The sequence below is a fragment of the Acinonyx jubatus genome, chromosome C1 (genome assembly GCF_027475565.1).
Source record: "Acinonyx jubatus isolate Ajub_Pintada_27869175 chromosome C1, VMU_Ajub_asm_v1.0, whole genome shotgun sequence".
Lineage (NCBI taxonomy): Eukaryota > Metazoa > Chordata > Mammalia > Carnivora > Felidae > Acinonyx > Acinonyx jubatus.
Window position 1 is genome coordinate 78,830,839 of NC_069381.1, and position 18,934 is coordinate 78,849,772.

Below are 18,934 nucleotides of genomic sequence, written 5' to 3' on the forward strand. Positions count from 1 at the left end.
ATGTCCATCGATGGATGAATGGATAAAGAAGATGTGGTATACACACACACACACACACACACACACACACACACAATGGAGTATTACTCAGCAATCAAAAAGAATGAAATCTTGCCATTTCCAACTACGTGGATGGAACTGGAGGTTATTACGCTAAGTGAAATTAGAAAAAGACAAAAATCATATGACTTCACTCATATGAGAACTTTAAGAGACAAAACAGATGAACATAAGGGAAGGGAAACAAAAATAATATAAAAACGGGGGGGGCAAAACAGAAGAGACTCATAAATATGGAGAACAAACTGAGGGCTACTGGAGAGGTTGTGGGAGGGGGGATGGGCTAAATGGGTAAGGGGCACTAAGGAATCTACTCCTGAAATCACTGTTGCACTATATGCTAATTTGGATGTAAATTTTTAAAAATAAAAAATAAAATTTAAATAAATAAATAATAAAATAAAATAACTGTCAAGGGCATCCAAAGTGAAGAAAGTCTGAGAAACTGTCACAATCACGAACAGCCTAAGGAGACATGAGAATTAAATGTAATAGGATAGGATCCTAGAAGAGAAAAACAACATTAGGAACAATTTATGGCAATATGAATAAACTATGGGCTTTAATCAATAAGAATGCATCATTAGTATCAAATATTGGTTCATTAACAGATGTACTCTACTAATGTAAGATATTAATAAATAAGGAAAACTGGGTATAAGAATATATGGGAATTCTCTATACGATCTTCTCAGTTTTTCTGTAAATCAAAAACTGTTCTAAAAATAAGTCTATTTAAGCCAAAGTATGGAAAGAGCCCAAATGTCCATTGACAGATGAATGGATAGAGATGTGGTATATATATATATATACAATGGAGTATCAGCTGGCAATCAAAAAGCATGAAATCTTGCCATTTGCAACAACGAGAATGGAACTAGAAGGTATTATGCTAAACGAAATAAGTCAGAGAAAGACAAATATCATATGACTTCACTCATATGAGGAATTTAAGATACAAAAGAGATGAACATAAGGGAAGGGAAGCAAAAAGAATATAAAAACAAGGAGGAGGACAAAACACAAGAGACTCAAATACAGAGAACAAACTGAGGGTTGCTGAAGGGGCTGTGGGTGGGGGGGGATGGGCTAAATAGGTAAGGGGCATTAAGGAAGACACTGGGGATGAGCACTGGGTGTTATACACAGGGGATGAATCACTAGAATCTACTCCTGAAAACATGATTGCACTATATGCTAACTTGGATGTAAATTAAAAATAAATTAATTAATTAAAAATATACATATAATAAAAAAAAAGGTCTATTTAAAAAATGACATACAAATGGGCAAGAAATATTAGGAATTTTATGTACTGTTGGAATTTTCCCCATAAATATATGTTACTTTATAATTAAACATTTGTTTTAATTCCTAGGGAAAATGTGGTATGCAATTTAAAGAATTATCTTAAATGATCACTATATGGTCTGTTTTATAATTGTGTATGTTAGCTCATTCAGTAGGTTTACTTGGTTGAAACAATACAGCTTAGTGGTTGGTTAAAAACATTATCTCTAGAACCAGATTGCTTGAATTTGAACTTCAGTTCCATGGTTCATAAACCTTGGGTGAGTTACTTAACCTCTCGGTGCCTCAGTTTCCTCATCCATAAAAGGAAGATAATGGTAGCTACTTTATAGGATTATTGGATTAAATGAGTTAAAACACATAATGTACTTGGAACAGTGGCCAGAACATAGTAAGCCCTCCATAAATGTTTATAGCTATTTTTATTAGTGTATGCAATAGTAGAAACAGGTTAAATACATAGATTAGGTCTGAAATGGAACCTCATAGCTTTGAAATAAAACAAACTTCTGGAAAATAATACAATTTGAATAGCTTTAAAAAATAACATATAAAAAACAAAATAAAGCTAGTTAATGGTAATACTGCTGCCTACTTATCAAAATCAAGGTTGAATGATTATCTAATATCATAAAACCTAACCTATGTTAGTCCTAAAAAAGAGAATGGAAAGCCAGTTATCTCTGTCCTGTATTCTTGATGTTTCACAACAAAATCTACAGATATTAGTACACTTGGGGAATGCTGTAAAAATACTTATTTTAAGATCTCAGGTCAAAAGAGCTTGATTGTGGAGTGTCAACAACCATCAATATTCAAAATTAGTGTTGGGTATTAAGCAAGAACTACAAGATACTAATGGCTTCAGTGCCTAAATAAACCAAGGTAATAAATTCTGGACTTTTCAGAGCCAAGGAAATTAAATATGTGGAATTAAATATATTTCAAAACTATTATGTTTTTCAATTTTCTTAGTTTTAATTTCTAACACAATAAATAGTAACAGATACAGCCCACACAAACAAAAATCTTTAGGATCCTCAATAATTTTTAACAGTATTAAGAGGTCTTAAGAATCCCTACCATGGTTTTTCTTAAAAATCACCGCAAAACATTCCAATAACTGTTAACATAAATGTTTTATCAACTTGAAATTCTTTTTTTCCTATAAGGAAGCCTTTATAAATAGATATTGAAGTTGTTTCAAATCAAACAATAAAAAACAGTAACTGAGTTCTTTAGTAATAAATTTCAGAAGTGTCTCAAATTACCCTGTAATTCCAATTTCCTGTAACTGAACACTTTTCTGAAGCCTATAAATCAACAGAAATAAACATGATAGCTACTTTTTAGAAATGTTAATTACAAGGATTCATAAACTTTCCTGAGTAGATGAGTCAACTACTAGAACATCAGTATGTCCTGATAATACTTCAAATGGGACTTAATAATTTAGCAAGCTCTTAATTATGTATTGTAAGTGGTAAAAAAAAAAGTTCCATTTTTACCAAACGTTCTTTCCCCTTTTAATAGACTAAAGCTATCTCATGTTATTTTTATGAAGCAAAAAGCCTCTTAAACTGAAAATACAACTTTGTAAAAAGGGCTTAAGGAATTTAAGCAGCTCTTTCACCAACAGTACTCTTCCCACTCCACAACCCGCCCCACCGCCCCCCAAAAGCAGTCGCAGTAATGAGCAAAGCAAATGAGGTTAGTAACTGTTCTTCCCCAATACAAAAGAAAGCTGTAAGTGGCTAATTGGTGTGATAGAAAATAATGGATTCGGGGGGGGGGGGGGGGGGGGAGGGGGGGGCTGGCTGGCTCAGTCAATAGAGCAGGCAACTCTTGATCTCAGGGTTTTTCACATCAGGTGTGGAGCCTACTCAAAAAAAAAAAAAAGAATAGATTTAGATCAAGAAACCTGGGTTCCAATGCTTGATCTTCCACTTCCTTGAAATAACCATATGCAACTAACTCTTAGTTTCTCTAATCCCTGATTTATCATCCATAGAACAGAATTAGTAAGAACACTGTTCTAGCTACTTTGTTACTGTGAATGTCAAATAAATGAACAAAAACAAAACTGTTTTACTGACTTAATACACATAAATAGCTATTATTTCTGTTAAACCTGTAAGCCAAACTAAATACCTTTGACAATAGATTTGTCTCACATAGAACTACATTCAACAAATACACTTACAGCAAGGTCCTACAATATTTTGGCTAATGGAAAAGAGACCTTTAAGTTTCAATTTCATTTTACATGTAAATTCTAAATTAATGAATTAACTAGAAATAAAGTTATTATTAAAGATATATTTTATAATATTTCTATTTTTATCACGTTATAGTATTTAATTTAGTCCTATAACTAAATACAAGACCATTTTTAAGTTTTATAGTGCCCACATTGTAAATGCAATGAAATTTATACTACAAAGATATTCAATATGCAGTATTATAACATTCAGCCAAAATCCTAATACTAGTTATCTAGAAGAGTAAAACTCCTGTATCCCAATGTTTGCTTGTTTATCTACCATCCCTGTAATATGGTAATTTGAATTTTAATTTATCGTTTCACTCATTTGTGCCACTTATTTTCGGCTTCACTCAGCTTATCAAGTGAAAACAGATTAGCTAGCTCCATTTTTTGGTTCTCATATATTAACACAATACCACAGTGTTTATATTGCAAACACTTCATGGAAATGCTTAAGTAAATAAATGAAAAAACCATGGTGTTTTCCTTGATTTAAAAAAACTGACAATAATTTTTAAAACCAGTCTTGTTAATTAAGCTTAACCTCTGTGGGAAAGCAATGAAAACAAGGAGGAAAATAAGTTTCAGAACATATCACTAGGAAACTCCCCTTTTTTGCTGTAATGACTTCTGAATTTACATGATAAAAGCAAAGCCTGAACAGCAGCTTTCTTTATCCAGCCACTTGGGGATTATAAAATAAATAGCTGACGTTCAAAAACACTCATTCTAAGAGCTTTACAAATATGAACTCTAATGTTCACAACATCTCACTGATATAGGTACTATTATTTCCTTTCAACAGATGTAGAAACTGAGGCACTGAGAAGGTAAGTAACTTGCTCAAGGCTATATACAACCAGCAAGTGTCAGAATGAGGATTCCACCTCAGTGTTCCACCTCTAGAATTGTGCTCTTGATCACTAGGATACATTAACACGATTAAAGAAGTTATAGCTTAATGACAGGTGATCTGCAGTCTGTAACTTCTAATCAAATATGCCAGTTACTATTATAAACGGTGTTAAATTATATAAACCATTCTAGGCAAGTGCAAAAAACAGTCTCCTAAGAGCTGGTACATGTGTCATGAATGAGCTACCTATATTTCACACTTCATTCCTCAAATGTTCACTTCTAAGTCATAACCTATCAACATTTACCTGAACTTCTCCTAAGTGCTATCCATTAGAAATCACTTCTGGAGAGGTTTCCTTCTAAAAGAACACAGTAGGAGGACATATCTAAGACTAGCAACCTAATGCTTTCAATATTTCACAAAATTTCTGGCACAATATAGAGGATGAAAGTTAAATATTAATATAAATATTAAGTTAAATATAAATATTCATCAATGGTAAAATTAACACTCATTGATATTTGTTGAAATAAATTTACACATTCTCCTATATATTCACCTGAGGAAATCTTAATTAATCAACAAGACAGGATTTCAATTGAAACTCTGAAAATTTATGCAGAACTTCCCTGTCACGACTGAATGTATTAGTTAATGGCATTAATTTTTTTTTTTAAGTTTGAGAGAGAGAGAGAGCGCGCGTGAGCGAGCAGGGGAGGGGCAGAGAGAGAGGGAGAAAATCCCAAGCATGCTCCATGCTGTCAGCAAAGAGCCCAACGCAGGGCTTGAACTCACGAACTGTGAGATCATGACCTGAGCCAAAAGCAAGAGTCAGACGCTTAACCCACTGAGCCTGAGCCACCCAGGTGCCCAAGCATTAAACTTTTTATCTAACTTCTCCTATTCAAAAAAATTTGCTTTACAAAGTTAACATAACTCTTCTGACTAAAGTTCTGCCAAATTCAGGACCTACACAGAATTCATCAGAAGTTATCACTTATAAGATTCAGTTATATTTTTATAAAACAAAAGTGATACACCCTTAAATTAGAAAGTTCTTTTTTAATTAGAGAACTTTATTTGAAACAGATGATAAAGTTTTATCTTCCTTTCTAGCCTATTTAAAGAACAAAACAGGGGCGCCTGGGTGGCTCAGTTAAGCATCTGACTCTTGATCTCGGCTCAGGTCAAGATCTCACAGTTTGTGAGTTCAAGACCTGCATTGGGCTCTGCACTGACAGAGGGGAGCCTGCTTGTGATTCTCTCTCTCCCTCTCTGCCCCTCCCCTGCTCTCTCTCTCTCTCTCTCTCTCAAAAATAAACAAACATTTGAAAAAATAAAGGACACAACAAAATAAGGCACCATTGTCACAACAGTAAACTTATTAAAATCCATTCTTAAAATAATGTTACATAATAAAGAAGATGTAAGAAGTATTAGACTAACTACTGATTTTCCTTAAAATATATTTTACAGTGGCAATGGACCCTTCTAAGTGCTGAGTGCAGAAAAATTAAGTAATTTGCACTATTCTTTCTAATCTAATTAAAAAGCCTTGCACCTTTCAAAATCACTGTTGAACCTCCTTGAATGGTGTTTTACCTGGAAATGAGGAGGTATGCCACAGAATTTACGATTATTCTATGAACTAGAACAACACTTATGAATCTGTTCTTTGGAATTCAGAACACATTATTCCTCAGGAGGACAGCTGTGAACTTGAAGTAGTTTATACAGCACATGTTAATCTGCAGTGTTAAATATAAACACAGACAGTATATGTATAACAGAGTGCATTCAGCATTTTAATATAAAATGTAAAATTTGGCCTTGTAATTATTCATACTGCACCTTAATAGCACTGGATAGAAATCTAAAACTTCAAATTCCACATGTGCTACTTATATAAGAGGATAACCTCCTCCTGGAAATAAACAGTGGTCAGAGAAGCAGCAAACTCTATCAGTCATCCTATCTAAGTATGTGTTTTCAAAGTCCTCTGATGTCGCACATTAAACTCTCCATTTTTATTTGTAAATAAAAAGAACAAAAACAAACTGCATACCTATCTTTCATATTACCACAGAGCTCTTTGGTAGATGCTTATTTCTGTCATCAGTTCCTCAACAACTATAGCAATATGAGTTTCACATTCTCACTTGGGAAATTTTCACAAATACCACACTTAAGATAGTTATCATAAAATTCACCTTTAAAAAATCCTATAGGGGCACCTGGCAGCTCAGTCGGTTAAACATCCGACTCTTGGTTTTGGCTCAGGTCATGATCTCACGGTTCATGAGTTCAAGCCTTGCACTGGGCTCTGTGCTGACAGCATGAAGCCTGCGTGGGATTCTCTCTCTCCCTCTCTCCCTGCCCCTCCCCCACTCCCACTGTGTCTCTCTCTCTCTCAAAATAAATAAACTTAAAAACTTTTTTAAAAATAAAAATTAAAAAATTCTATAGACTGGTGGGAGGCAGATGTCCTCTAAAATGCATTATATAGTTTAAAGACATATACTTAACTGTCTTCTCTAGCTCTGAATTCTTCAATATACAGAACAATGTAGAATCTCCAACTCCAATCAAATTTTGGGAATCACAGAATTATAAAACTGATAGCATCTGGAATAGCACCTCATTCTTAAATCATTAAATGACTTAAACCATATTCTAAAACTAGTCAGTAGCAGAACAAGGCCTAGAACCTAGAAAATGTGATTCTCTTTCCGGAGCTCTTCTGCCATCAATTACTGACAATTTTTATCAATTTGTATAATTGGGCTGGAAACTGATCTGCTAGTTCAAATCAAAGAAGGGCATGAAAGCTATATACTTCAAAAGCAACTTAACAGGATTCCAAATAGACTAAGAGTTCCTACTTCTAGGTAAAATTTTCTTAAATTTGCTCTGATAACTTTTTCTAGGTTTCTTTTAATGCTATAGAATTAAAAAATATTTACAGTTCAAGAATTCATCTGAATGTTCTTGAGATTGATAAAGATCAAATGTCTATGCCAGCACCATCCAATAGAAATTTCTGCAATAGTGTAAATATTTATATCTTCCACTGTCCAAGATGATAGCCACTAGCCACATGTGGCTAATAAGCACTTGAAATGTGGGTACTGCAACTGAGGAGCTGAATTTATGTTAATTAAACAGCCACATTTCTAGAGATTACCATATTGGACAGTGCAGGTCTAGATAATCCCCACTAAAAACAGAACTGGTTGATGAAATAATGAAGACTGAGTGGTATTTTTAAAGTACTTGCCATGTGAAGCAGTTGAGACACCAAGGAAAGAAACACCATTCTGCATTTATAACCTCCAGATTCCAAACGAAATCACTATATATCAGCAATGAGAGGTTGATGAAATCACACAACCTACGTTATACATACAACTCATCTGTGAAATGGGGCTAAAAGTACCTGTCTTTGGGGGCACCTGGGTTGCTCAGTCTGTTGAGCATCACTCTTGATTTTAGCTCTTGTCATGATCTCATGGTTCATAGGATTGAGCACCACATCGGGCTCTGCTCTCATAGTACAAAGCTTGCTTGGGATTCTTTTTCCCTCTCTCTTTGCCCCTCCTCCACTCATGCATGCGTTCGCTCTCTCTCTCTCTCAAAAATAAACATTTAAAAAATAATAAAAATAAAATTTCCTGTGACTTAGTAAATATGGAAATAAAATGGAAATCACTATGTTTAAAAAAAAAAAAAGGTACCTGCCTTTGTGGAACTCTGTGATTAAATGCTGTTTCCCTGTAAAATGTAAAGCACCATATATAATTAAGTACCATTTCTAGAACTAGTTTGAGAAAAAGGAAAACGTGGCTGTAAACCAATCACAAAGCTGTTAATCCAAGCCTAGCCTCAAAAATATGAACACCGGAAGCAACAGTCAACTGATTTTGTATATCATTGCCTCATGACAGGTAACGTATATAAAGAAAATGGTATTCAGATTAAACCAAAAAGTGATTTAACTGTATACCTACATTCTGTATTCTTAAAAGCTAACTTTTCAGCAATTTTAACAGCCAATTGATATGAATTAAAGGGTAACAATGCCAATAATTTGGCATCCTTCCTCTTAAGGAGGCAAAAGACAAAATATTGACAAGGCCACTGACAAGGCTCTGTCACTCCAAAAGGAAAACAGTGAAACAGCTCTCTGTCTGACCAGTTTACAACTGTGGTGGAATAAAGAATAGCAGAAGTCAATACCCAGAAGACAAAAGTATGGCCCATGTCTAGGGTAAAGGTATATAATAACACCATATTAAATAATTACAGAATTTTAAACTTTTTATCTGCTTTCCTGAAGATTATATCTTGTGTGATTCTTATAATAATTCTGTTAAGGAATAGTCTGATACTCTAACAAGCTAGAAATCATAACCAAGATTAGACACAAACATATTATTATGTAGCATTCTTATTATATATAATGAGGTGAATTTATATATTTATATATAGTCCCTTGTTTAAGAAAAACAAACAAAAAAAGTTTCTATCGACTCAAAACTAGTATATTTCTGGATCTTGATAACAAGGATCCAAAGACAGAAAATAAATTCTTGTTAAATCCAAGGTTTATTTTGAGATAGCATACACATATCCTTTTAACTCTGACTGAAGAACCAAACATTAAAATCAATCCAAGGTAAATAATGAAAATTCTCTGGCCACAGCTCACTAATGACAGCGCTGGTTATCCAAAAGATGGTTTTTACATTTTAAAAATTAATTTACCAGCCATAAATGGCAAGCATTTTTATTATTAGCAATAAAATCAAGTATTTAAATTTTGAAGTACTGGCTTTCTTATTAAATAGATAGTATCTTTACAAAATGTTAATACTAAATGTCCATAAAAACTTTGTTTCCATATGCCTCCTTTCATCTCAGGGGTTAGCCTCCTTTTGCCATATTATAAATTTTTCTCCTTTTTCACTTAGAATCAACTTTCAATCCTCTTCCTTCCTAGTCTCTGAATTGTCTATTCACAAATTAAAACTCACATTAAAAAAACTGAAGTTAAAGAGTTGTCCAACTTGTTTTAAATTACTATCATTTTAAATCTGTGAGAGAAGAGATAAATATGCAAGATCAGGATTTTTAAATGATATCAATCCCCTGAGAACACAAATAAAAACAAAAATCAGACCTAAGAATCTTATTTATATTAATGAACATTTACTTAAATTGATACATTAAAGAAAACCATACTTTACCCTAAATTGAGGTAAATGATTTGTCAACCAAGACATCATTTTAAATTTCACTTTCAAAACTAACCCAGTTAATGAACTTACATCAAAAAGAATGACTCTTACTGTAAAATTTTCAAAACTAATTTAAAACAATTAACCCAATTAAGAACAAGCCTTTATTTAAAGCTAGGCTTTTTAAAATAAATGGCAGATAGTGTCATTTGGCAGAAATTTGTTCCCAGTATAATGCTTAAAGTATTTAAAATACCTTTTCACAATAAATTAAAACTTTATTACCATTGAATCAACTATAACTAGACTTGAAAATCAAGCTATTAAAATGAACAAGAATATAGGCAACTTATTTATTTATATATATATTTATATATAGTCTCAAAAACATGATTTATGTGACTGTTTTAAGGAAAATTCAAATACTAAAATTTTGAGGCTACAATTCAAGTCCAGTTATTTTGGGCATTTCAAATTGAAAAATTAGGTTAGAAATAAACTCTTAAAAGCAGCATATTTGTACTAAAAGCATCTTAGTACAAGATGTGATTTTATGATATTTCTAGAACATGTATCAGAAAATGAATATTTAACATATATACAAAAAATATTTATTAAACATTTATGTCTATGAAGCCCAAGGAGGTCTCATATAAATAAAACTAGTATCTTCATTCTCTACATCCAGATCTACCATTATGAATATGGAAATGAACTACTATTTATCACAAAAGAATAGGGGCTGTATCTTTTTTATCACTGCCATCAAATATGAATATAAAACAGGCATCAAAAGTTAAAAGACTTAGAGACTAAGATCAAGTTGGGGAATGCAGATGTGTGTAACTCTTTAGAAGAATCAAGTCTTGGGCTTCATTGTCCATTTCTAACTAGACAGAGAATAAATTCTGTGACTATCCCTAATTCTATAATAGGTTATATATGGGAGGAGCACCTGGGTGGCTTAGTCCGTTAAGCCTCTGACTTCGGCTCAGGTCATGATCTCACCGTTCGTGAGTTCAAGCCCCGTGTCAGACTCTGTGCTGACAGCTCAGAGCCTGGAACCTGCTTCAGATTCTGTGTGTCCCTCTCTCTCTGCCCCTCCCTTGCTTGCACCCTGTCTCTCTCTCTCAAAAATAAATAAACATTAAAAAAAAATTTTTTAATAGGTTATGTAGAACAGCAAAACAGAATTGTGATTTTTGAGGAACAAAATTCACTCAAATGCAGAGATTCTAGATTAAGTTTTAGGAACAATATAGAAAACTAAATCTAGGTATAAGTATCAAAAATGTAAATTATAAACATTAGTTTGCTTTTTATAGACCAATCAATGCACCGTGGTACCATTAACAAGAAGGTTACAATTTCAATGATCTAAAATTTTTCCATGTTCAAATGGGCCCAACTGCTAAGAAGCAAAGACTGAGTTTTGGTTTTTGTATTATTATTTCCTCACATCTACCAATGCTTCTATTATGTATTATACTATATCTAATAATAAAATAGTTTACATCGTAACACCAAACACCAAACATCTGTTGGGGAAGAAGCTGTTAATTAACTAAAGCAGAATACCCTGTTCCTACCACTGTGTAAGCATTTATCTGAAACTAGGCTGGCATTTAAAATTTTACCAACTATCCAGTAAGAATGCTAAGAGAAAATAATTGACAAACCTGAAAGAATAGCTTCTTTCAAATATAGTAACATATGCGAGAACTTCCTGATATCATTCACCAACTCCTTGATGTAATCCGGATCAAAAATGGAATTGGAACTTATGGACTTGAGCCCCATTTCAGGAGCTGTAACATCGGTAGAGAGTTGGCCTGATGACAAAACACGTTTTTTCTTTGTCTTTTTCTGTTTGTGAGCAATCATCCTTTCACGGAACAGTCAGAAAAACTGAAATCCTTAAGCAGAAGGGAAAAAAAAGAAGAGAGAAACACAAAAACTACATCAACCAGGGGAAACATTATACTAGGTTTTCACAAATAGCCCATAGCCCACCTAGTATTCTATTAGTAGTATTCTATTAACAACAACAAACACTGTACTACTGATGGCAGCAGCTTCCATTTATTAAGTGCCATTGATCTTGACAACTCTATGATGTGCAAACTACTGTTCTCTTCATTTCACAAATAAGCAACCTGAGCTTTGTAGGTGAAATAATTTGTCTCAGTTCTCAGCTAAAAAATCATGAACTGGTACTTAAAACCCAGATTTGTCTTGTTGCCAAAATCCATTCTCTTAATAACTTCCTCTTAACTCCTAGGGTACAGAATTTTTTAAATTGTAAAAGTTATTCTGAAATGTCATTTAGTAGAAGAATATATTCTACCACCATGACATCAGCTTCAAAAGTAAAGATGCAGTATGAGTTCTGAAAAAAGAAAAGACCTGTTTTCAAAACCCCCTCCCCATCACTTACTATGTGTATCGTGATAAACTGTTAATCCTCTCTTAACTTTGGTATGCTCATTAATAAAATGGGAATAACATTCTAACAACACCTACATTGTGAGATTATGGTAAGCATTAAAAGATACAATGGTATAGAAGTGTACGACACATAAAAGAAGTTCAATCATAGTTATTTTTCAGTAATAACGCTTACATACACACAGACACACACACACACACACACACACACACACACACACACACACAGATTCGAGGTTATCAATTTTCAGCAAGAAGATTTTTTTGTTGAAAACAAGTTCTAAGGGTGTCTACTAATCTGATACACCCTAATTGATTGAACAAATAAATGTATGAATATCAGAGCAATATTTTTGTTAATTTCAGGATGGTATAGTAAAAACACAGTCTTTTGAAATGAGATTTAGACTTGACTTCTGGCTGAATCCTTTCTAAACATACAACCTATACAATTTGCTTACAGGCTGTGTGAGAATTAAAAGTGACCACAAAATTAAAAGATCTCATATGTTAAAACACAATCCTGGCACATAGTTGGAACTCAAGAAAATCTTAGCTTGTTTCTGCTTCATCCTCACATTTTACCTTTCCAGAACTGAAAGTCCTAATTTTGTTTGCATTTCTTACAATCAAAAAGGAAATTACTGGAGAAATTATGTTAGTTCAAGCATATCACTAAGGCATTTTACAAATATTTTGTCTTCAATATTTTATTACTTTCAGAATGGTAGAATTACTAAGGACTCTGTGAAACTTACAGTGGGAAGTTTTATGTAATATTCACTTCCAGGTCACGTGTAAGATTTATTATTGAATCACTTATTCTTTCCTATACCTCACCCAATTCTCTAAATTTTTTCCTTCCTCACCTACAGTATCTTTAATCTATCTACTTCTATCTATACTATCATACTAGGTAAATTTTGTGAATGTTTCTGTGCGGTATGTGTGTTGGAATGCATAAAACATAAAACAGATTCTAAGGAACCAGGTGATATACTCAGATGTTTTCTATGCTATCGCATTTCATTTTTTAAAATGGTGGCTACAGCCCACCAAATTGGTTTTATACTCATAATGGGTCATGACCCTACAACCTGAAAAACACTGACTATTTGACTGAGGATCCTGTCTATATACATTTCCATTTGCCTGGGGTACTCCTTCCCCTTTGTTTACTCATTCTGACCTCAGCTCAAAGATCATTTCCTCAAAGAAATCTTCCTGGACCACCAATACCCCTGTAAATACCACCACCAAAGCAGAATGGAATCTCCTCTTAAATGCATTCTACCATCTTACACTTTTCATCACTGCACTTATCAAAGTTCAAATAGACTATTCATATTTTCCTCTCTAGACTATAATCTCAAGGGATCAAGGATTCAGTTTGCTAACCATGTGTTCTCAGCTCACAGCACAGTGCCTGGCATAGGAGGGATGATCTACTCAAAACTATTTGCAGAATAAATGATTTTGCAGAATGAATACTGGGCTTATAAATTTGTAAAGTTGCAATTAATTTTTACAGAAACAAAAAAGGTTAACTTTGGATTATTGCAGTAAAATCTGTAAAAATCTGTCTCTAAAACAGTATATTTCAAAAAAGAAAAAAACAAGTATGTAAAGCCAATAAAGGCAAGATCACACAAAACTGGAATCAAAGTTGGACTTCTACTCTTCTTTCTCTACTGTTGAGGTTTATATAAGGTTATATAAGGTTTCCCTACTTCTCTTAGCTTTTAAAGTTCTTTTATTAAATATTTTTGTTAATCTCAAATTATTTCTGAGAATGTGATTTCTACATTTAAGCTAGTTCCAACTTACCTAACATTAATCCTTAAATGTGTAGATAATTCTAAAATGAGCCTAGAACAATTTTTTAGTACAATTATTATATATGTCTTCCCACCAACACTAAAAACAGGACAGTACCTTGTGTGGGAAGCTTTCACAAATCACTAATTGAGAAGACAACTCCTAACATCACTTTTGCAGCTTACTTATTAAAGTCACTCTGATTAATTCTGACAGCTTTTAGTTTAGTAAAAAGATAGTTATTAAAGACATATATCATAAATTTCAAATAAAACAACTCACCTATCTAAGCAATTTACCTATTTCACCACCTTCCCTTATGTCAAGTTAGTAACCCAAAGTTGTAAAAAGTGTTTCAATACTCAAGACTAAGAAAATCTATAAGCAAACAAAATGGGGGGGGGGGGGGACAAAGGAACTAAAAAGAGTTATACTTTACCTCTATTCAGCATTATAGTGAGTAATGTACTAACTATCTTATATATACTTTACTATTTTTCATACTTCAAACTGAAAAAAAAAAGGAAAGATGAACAAAGTTTATCCAAGTTTTTTTTTTTTAATTTTTTTTTCAACGTTTTTTTATTTATTTTGGGACAGAGAGAGACAGAGCATGAACGGGGGAGGGGCAGAGAGAGAGGGAGACACAGAATCGGAAACAGGCTCCAGGCTCCGAGCCATCAGCCCAGAGCCTGACGCGGGGCTCGAACTCACGGACCGCGAGATCGTGACCTGGCTGAAGTCGGACGCTTAACCGACTGCGCCACCCAGGCGCCCCTATCCAAGTTTTTATAAAATTGAACTATGACAGTGAAAACATTTGGAGGATATACACTTTCCGAGATCATACTACTTTCCTATGTCCCAAAATGAATACCCTCTAGTTGGTGGTAACATAAAACGTAGTTACTAACATAACATACTGCAAGAGGCAATTTAATTAAATGAGGTAATAATATAAAAAACACTTAATGCTGTGCCTGATTCATCATGAACACTCAAAAACTGTTAGCCATTATGACTAGCTGTGCTTTATTGTGGGAGATTGTGGGTTTTTTTTTTAACATACTTAAGTAATGAACAAAATGTGGGCTTTACCACAATATATCTGTAGATTGTGAGCAAGAAATATAGCACTGGAAACACTTCCAGACACTTAACTGACTTCGTGGAAACCTACTAAATGGCTTCCAAGTGAAGTTTGAACTATGCAAACAGACTGTTGAGCAAAATATTTGTTAAACTCTAATTCTCATGCATCTCTTCCAACTTCAAACCATCAACATTTACAACGTGTTTTAATCACTTAGCAAAGAACTTTGTAGCAAACAAAATATTACTATGCAAAACTACTTTCTCTGTATGTTGTAAATTCTAAGTAATATATACATTAGAAATGTGAACATTAACTTCCCAGTACCCTGGAATGTGACTTTCCCAAGACTTGAGTAGCCTCTATTAATCAAATGTCCTATGCCCCATGTACATCCTCCCAAGAACACATCATTACAGAAGTGTTTTCATTTTAGGCACTGGGCTGTTTAACAGAAGTATAAAACTGCCCCCAAATATCTACTTAATAGCTCCCATTTTACTATTCCTACGTCAGGAAAAATTGCCAGATATTTCAGAAATCTGCCATTTCAGCACAATTTCTGATTTGGTAAGAATCTACTTAAAAACGCTTTTAAAAAAATCAGAAAAATTCATTCTGGAGGTTTTTTATTATACTTTTGTACAGTACTCCCCACAAAAACAGCATACGGCCATGTCAAAAGGTTTCATCAATAATATGCAAATAACTAATTTCTAAAGAAAGGCATGCAATGCACATACACTTCATTCCTGTGCAGTTAGAACCTAGCACGTTTAAAAAAGAGGAAGCTGCCCAACCTCCCACGCCTCCAGAATGTCTAGCATTCCTGGCAGGCACGGCTCTCTCTTGACCAGCCAAAACTACTCAATGCCAAAGAGCCCGCTCCCCATCCCCATATTTAAATACAGAGTGGGGAAATGGAGCAACCGAAAAGGGCAGTGGACATGGATAGAGACGGACAAGAGATGCCATCACAGAGACAGCTGGAGAAAGGGGAAGGGGTGCTCAGCTCCTGACCTTAGCAGCTAACAGTTCTGCCCTCCCAAATGAGGTGAGGCCAATTCCTTCTTGAGAAGGAGAGTAGGAAAAGATTAACATGGAGACACAGGCTCATCAGTCGCTAGGGCTCCTGAGCTCACCCACCAAGAATAAAACAACAGTCAAGCCCGAAACAACGGAATTGGGAAAAACAATTGACACTGAGGCCTTAGAACGACAGAGCCCTCCTCAGCCCAAAAGACCGAGACGAGAACAATGCACCACGGAAATCCTGAAATGTCTGAGGAATGGAACCCAGCTGAAGTGAGGGCTGCTGTCAGGACAGGTGGGAGCGAGACGGGTCAGAGCCAAGACCAGGCTCTTAGCGGTCAAAAGCATATACTTTAAACTTACACTCTGACAATTACTAGCCTGTGTGCTCCGGCAGGTTAACCTCATTTTCTCCGCGTAAAAAATGAGTTAAAACAATCATGGAGCTGTCGCAGAGCTTAAAGAAGTTAAAATGTGGAGCATTCTTAACAGTACGTGCACGGTGTGACGTGCTATGTGCCTGCTTTAATTTTAATCGTCATCTGCTCTGGGCTACCGCTCCCGCCGCGCTCCGCTCGCCCCGTCGGACCCCTCCGGGAGGACAGGAGCACGGAGGACACGCGCCCGGCCTCCCGCGCAGCCCTCAGCCGCCTCAGCTCGGGGGCCGCCGCGTGGGCCGCTCACACCCTGGACCGCTACTGGCCGGCAGCACCGCCGACGACCCCAGCCCGGAGCCCTGGCCGCCGCGGCCGGAGCGAGCGCCGCCGCCCCACACTCACCGCGGCGCCCCATCCCGCGTCCTGGACGCGGACGCCCGCCCAACACTCACGGCCGCCGCCGCCTCCGCCGAGGGCTGGAGCTCGCCGCCCCCATCCCCCACGGCCCGCGGACGCCCGGCCAAGCCGCCGCCGCCGCCGCCGCCGCCGCCGCCGCAGCCGCCCCAGGAGCTACGGCCACCACCGCGCCGCTCGGGCCGCCCCGCCCCCAGGCCTCGCTCCTCGCACCTCCCGCCCGGCCGCGGCCCGCCCCCTGAGGCCCAGCCCATTGGCCCGCGCGCCCGGGGAGGCGGGGCTCCGGCGCCCAGCCGCAGGTTGGGGCGGCTGCCGGCTCAGGCGCGCGGGGCGCGGGCTGTCAGCTGCGCCCCAGCCGGCAGGCTGTCCCCAACATGGCAGGTCGTGTTAGCCACCCTGTGCGGTTTGTGGCACAACAGGCGAACCTCAGGCACAAGTCACCTGAAGAGTAGATCTGGTTAAAAGGAGCTTATCAGATGATCAATCTACATTTCTTTTAAGGTACGTCTTCCTCCCTCTCCAAACCATTTAAGAAAACAAAAACAGGACTCCACACAGGTAAAGTGTAATGCAGGCCTGATCCAAATCCCCTCTATAGAGGAAAAATATTTTCCACTTAGACTTATATTACTTTCTTAAACTACAATCTCAAAGTTCACTCGGAATGAGAAAAAATGTCTGAGGAAGATAAAATAATTACAGAAAGCATTAGGGGCCCAAAGCAGGTAAGCTTCCATATCCTACTACACACTGAAACAAGCAATGTCCTTTGTCTCAGTACTGGGACATTTAGAAAGAACTGATGGAGAAACACAGGGCATGTGGGGCAGGTGACTGTGGGTAGTGCTGGAGACAGAAAAATTATCACCATGGGAGAAAGGAGAAAAGGACACAAGGAGGGTGTGAGGAGGAAAAGTAGAAAGAAAATGGGGGTACAGACATAGGGAGATGAAACCAAGGAAGGCAGAAAAAGGTCGTGACAGAGAAAATAAGAATGATAAATAAAAGAGAGACGGAAGAGAGACTACCTACTTAGAAAAAAGAAGTGAGCATGACAGAGCCAACACATGGAGTAGTAAGACTCATTAACAAAGAGATGCATCTTTGAACTTTTACAGGAAAAAACAATGTTGGGGAAATAAATGTGGCCCCTCAGATGCTACCTGGAAAAGATAAATATGAAAATGCTCAGTTCCATGGTTATTTCAGCTGTACACTGGATTTTCAGACTCAACCTATACAAATTTACCCCTTAAGACCCCAAACACAGCAGTACTAAACATGCCAGGGATACTGAGTTTCGTCAAAACCAAACTGTCCTTATAAAAACACTTAAAAAGAAAACTGCACCATGGACTCTCACCACAGAAACTGATGATGCCGTGAAAAGAAACAACTAGTAGGAGGAGAGGTCAGGAGTCCCCAGGCCAAAAGGGGACTGGAGCAGTGCAATGCTGATTAAATCATAAGACTTGGGGGAAGAAATCTGAGGTACTCCAGCAACCTCAAACATCCCCTTACATCTATTTTAAACTGTATTAATTACTGAGTGCTATCTTATCCACCATTACCCTTAATAAGGAGGAATGTGTTCCTTACTAAAGTGGAATTTGCAATGTCACTGCCAATGTCATGAATAAGGTCCTGTTGGGGAGAAAAGATGTGTGGGGAGGAGGTGGTGGTATGACAGAAACAGTAAGGAGCACAGAGAAGGGAGGAAGAGGAAAACGTGAAGAGAGACAAAGATGTGAGGAGGTGAAAAACAACTGTGAAGAGGAGAGAAAGGCAGAGGGGAAAAGAAGACAGAGAAAGATGCAGAGACAAGTGGAAGGAAAGGAAGAATTTAAATGGAGACAGAATAAAGAAGAGAAGAGAGAGAAAAAGAGGTGATAGAGAGAAAGAGATTGACAAACTACCCCCTGATAGAGAAAGGGAAGAGGGATACCTCTCATAGTTCTAGGGAAGAGAAGCCAAGCAGGCCTCTATGTTGTTACATGAAAAAGATAAATATAAGAACCC

General features: G+C 36.5%; 1 protein-coding gene across 6 annotated transcripts in view; it reads right to left on the reverse strand.

The window, feature by feature from the left end:
* The window catches only part of ARHGAP29 (Rho GTPase activating protein 29), a 77,639-nt gene that overhangs the window by 49,159 nt on the left and 9,546 nt on the right, over positions 1 to 18,934 (reverse strand). Inside the window, exons 2-3 of one of the 6 annotated variants that reach the window (XM_053214473.1) lie at positions 14,439 to 14,509; positions 11,413 to 11,649 (exon numbers count right to left, since the gene is read on the reverse strand). The exons of 1 other annotated variant lie outside the window; for it this stretch is intronic. In XM_053214473.1, the coding sequence (XP_053070448.1) occupies positions 11,413 to 11,617 (205 nt within the window). In that variant the 5' untranslated portion in view covers positions 11,618 to 11,649; positions 14,439 to 14,509. Of the gene's footprint in view, positions 1 to 11,412; positions 11,650 to 14,438; positions 14,510 to 16,903; positions 17,060 to 18,934 lie in introns of those variants that run through there. 4 more of the 6 variants (XM_053214472.1, XM_053214474.1, XM_053214471.1 and 1 more) reach the window with 4 other exon arrangements.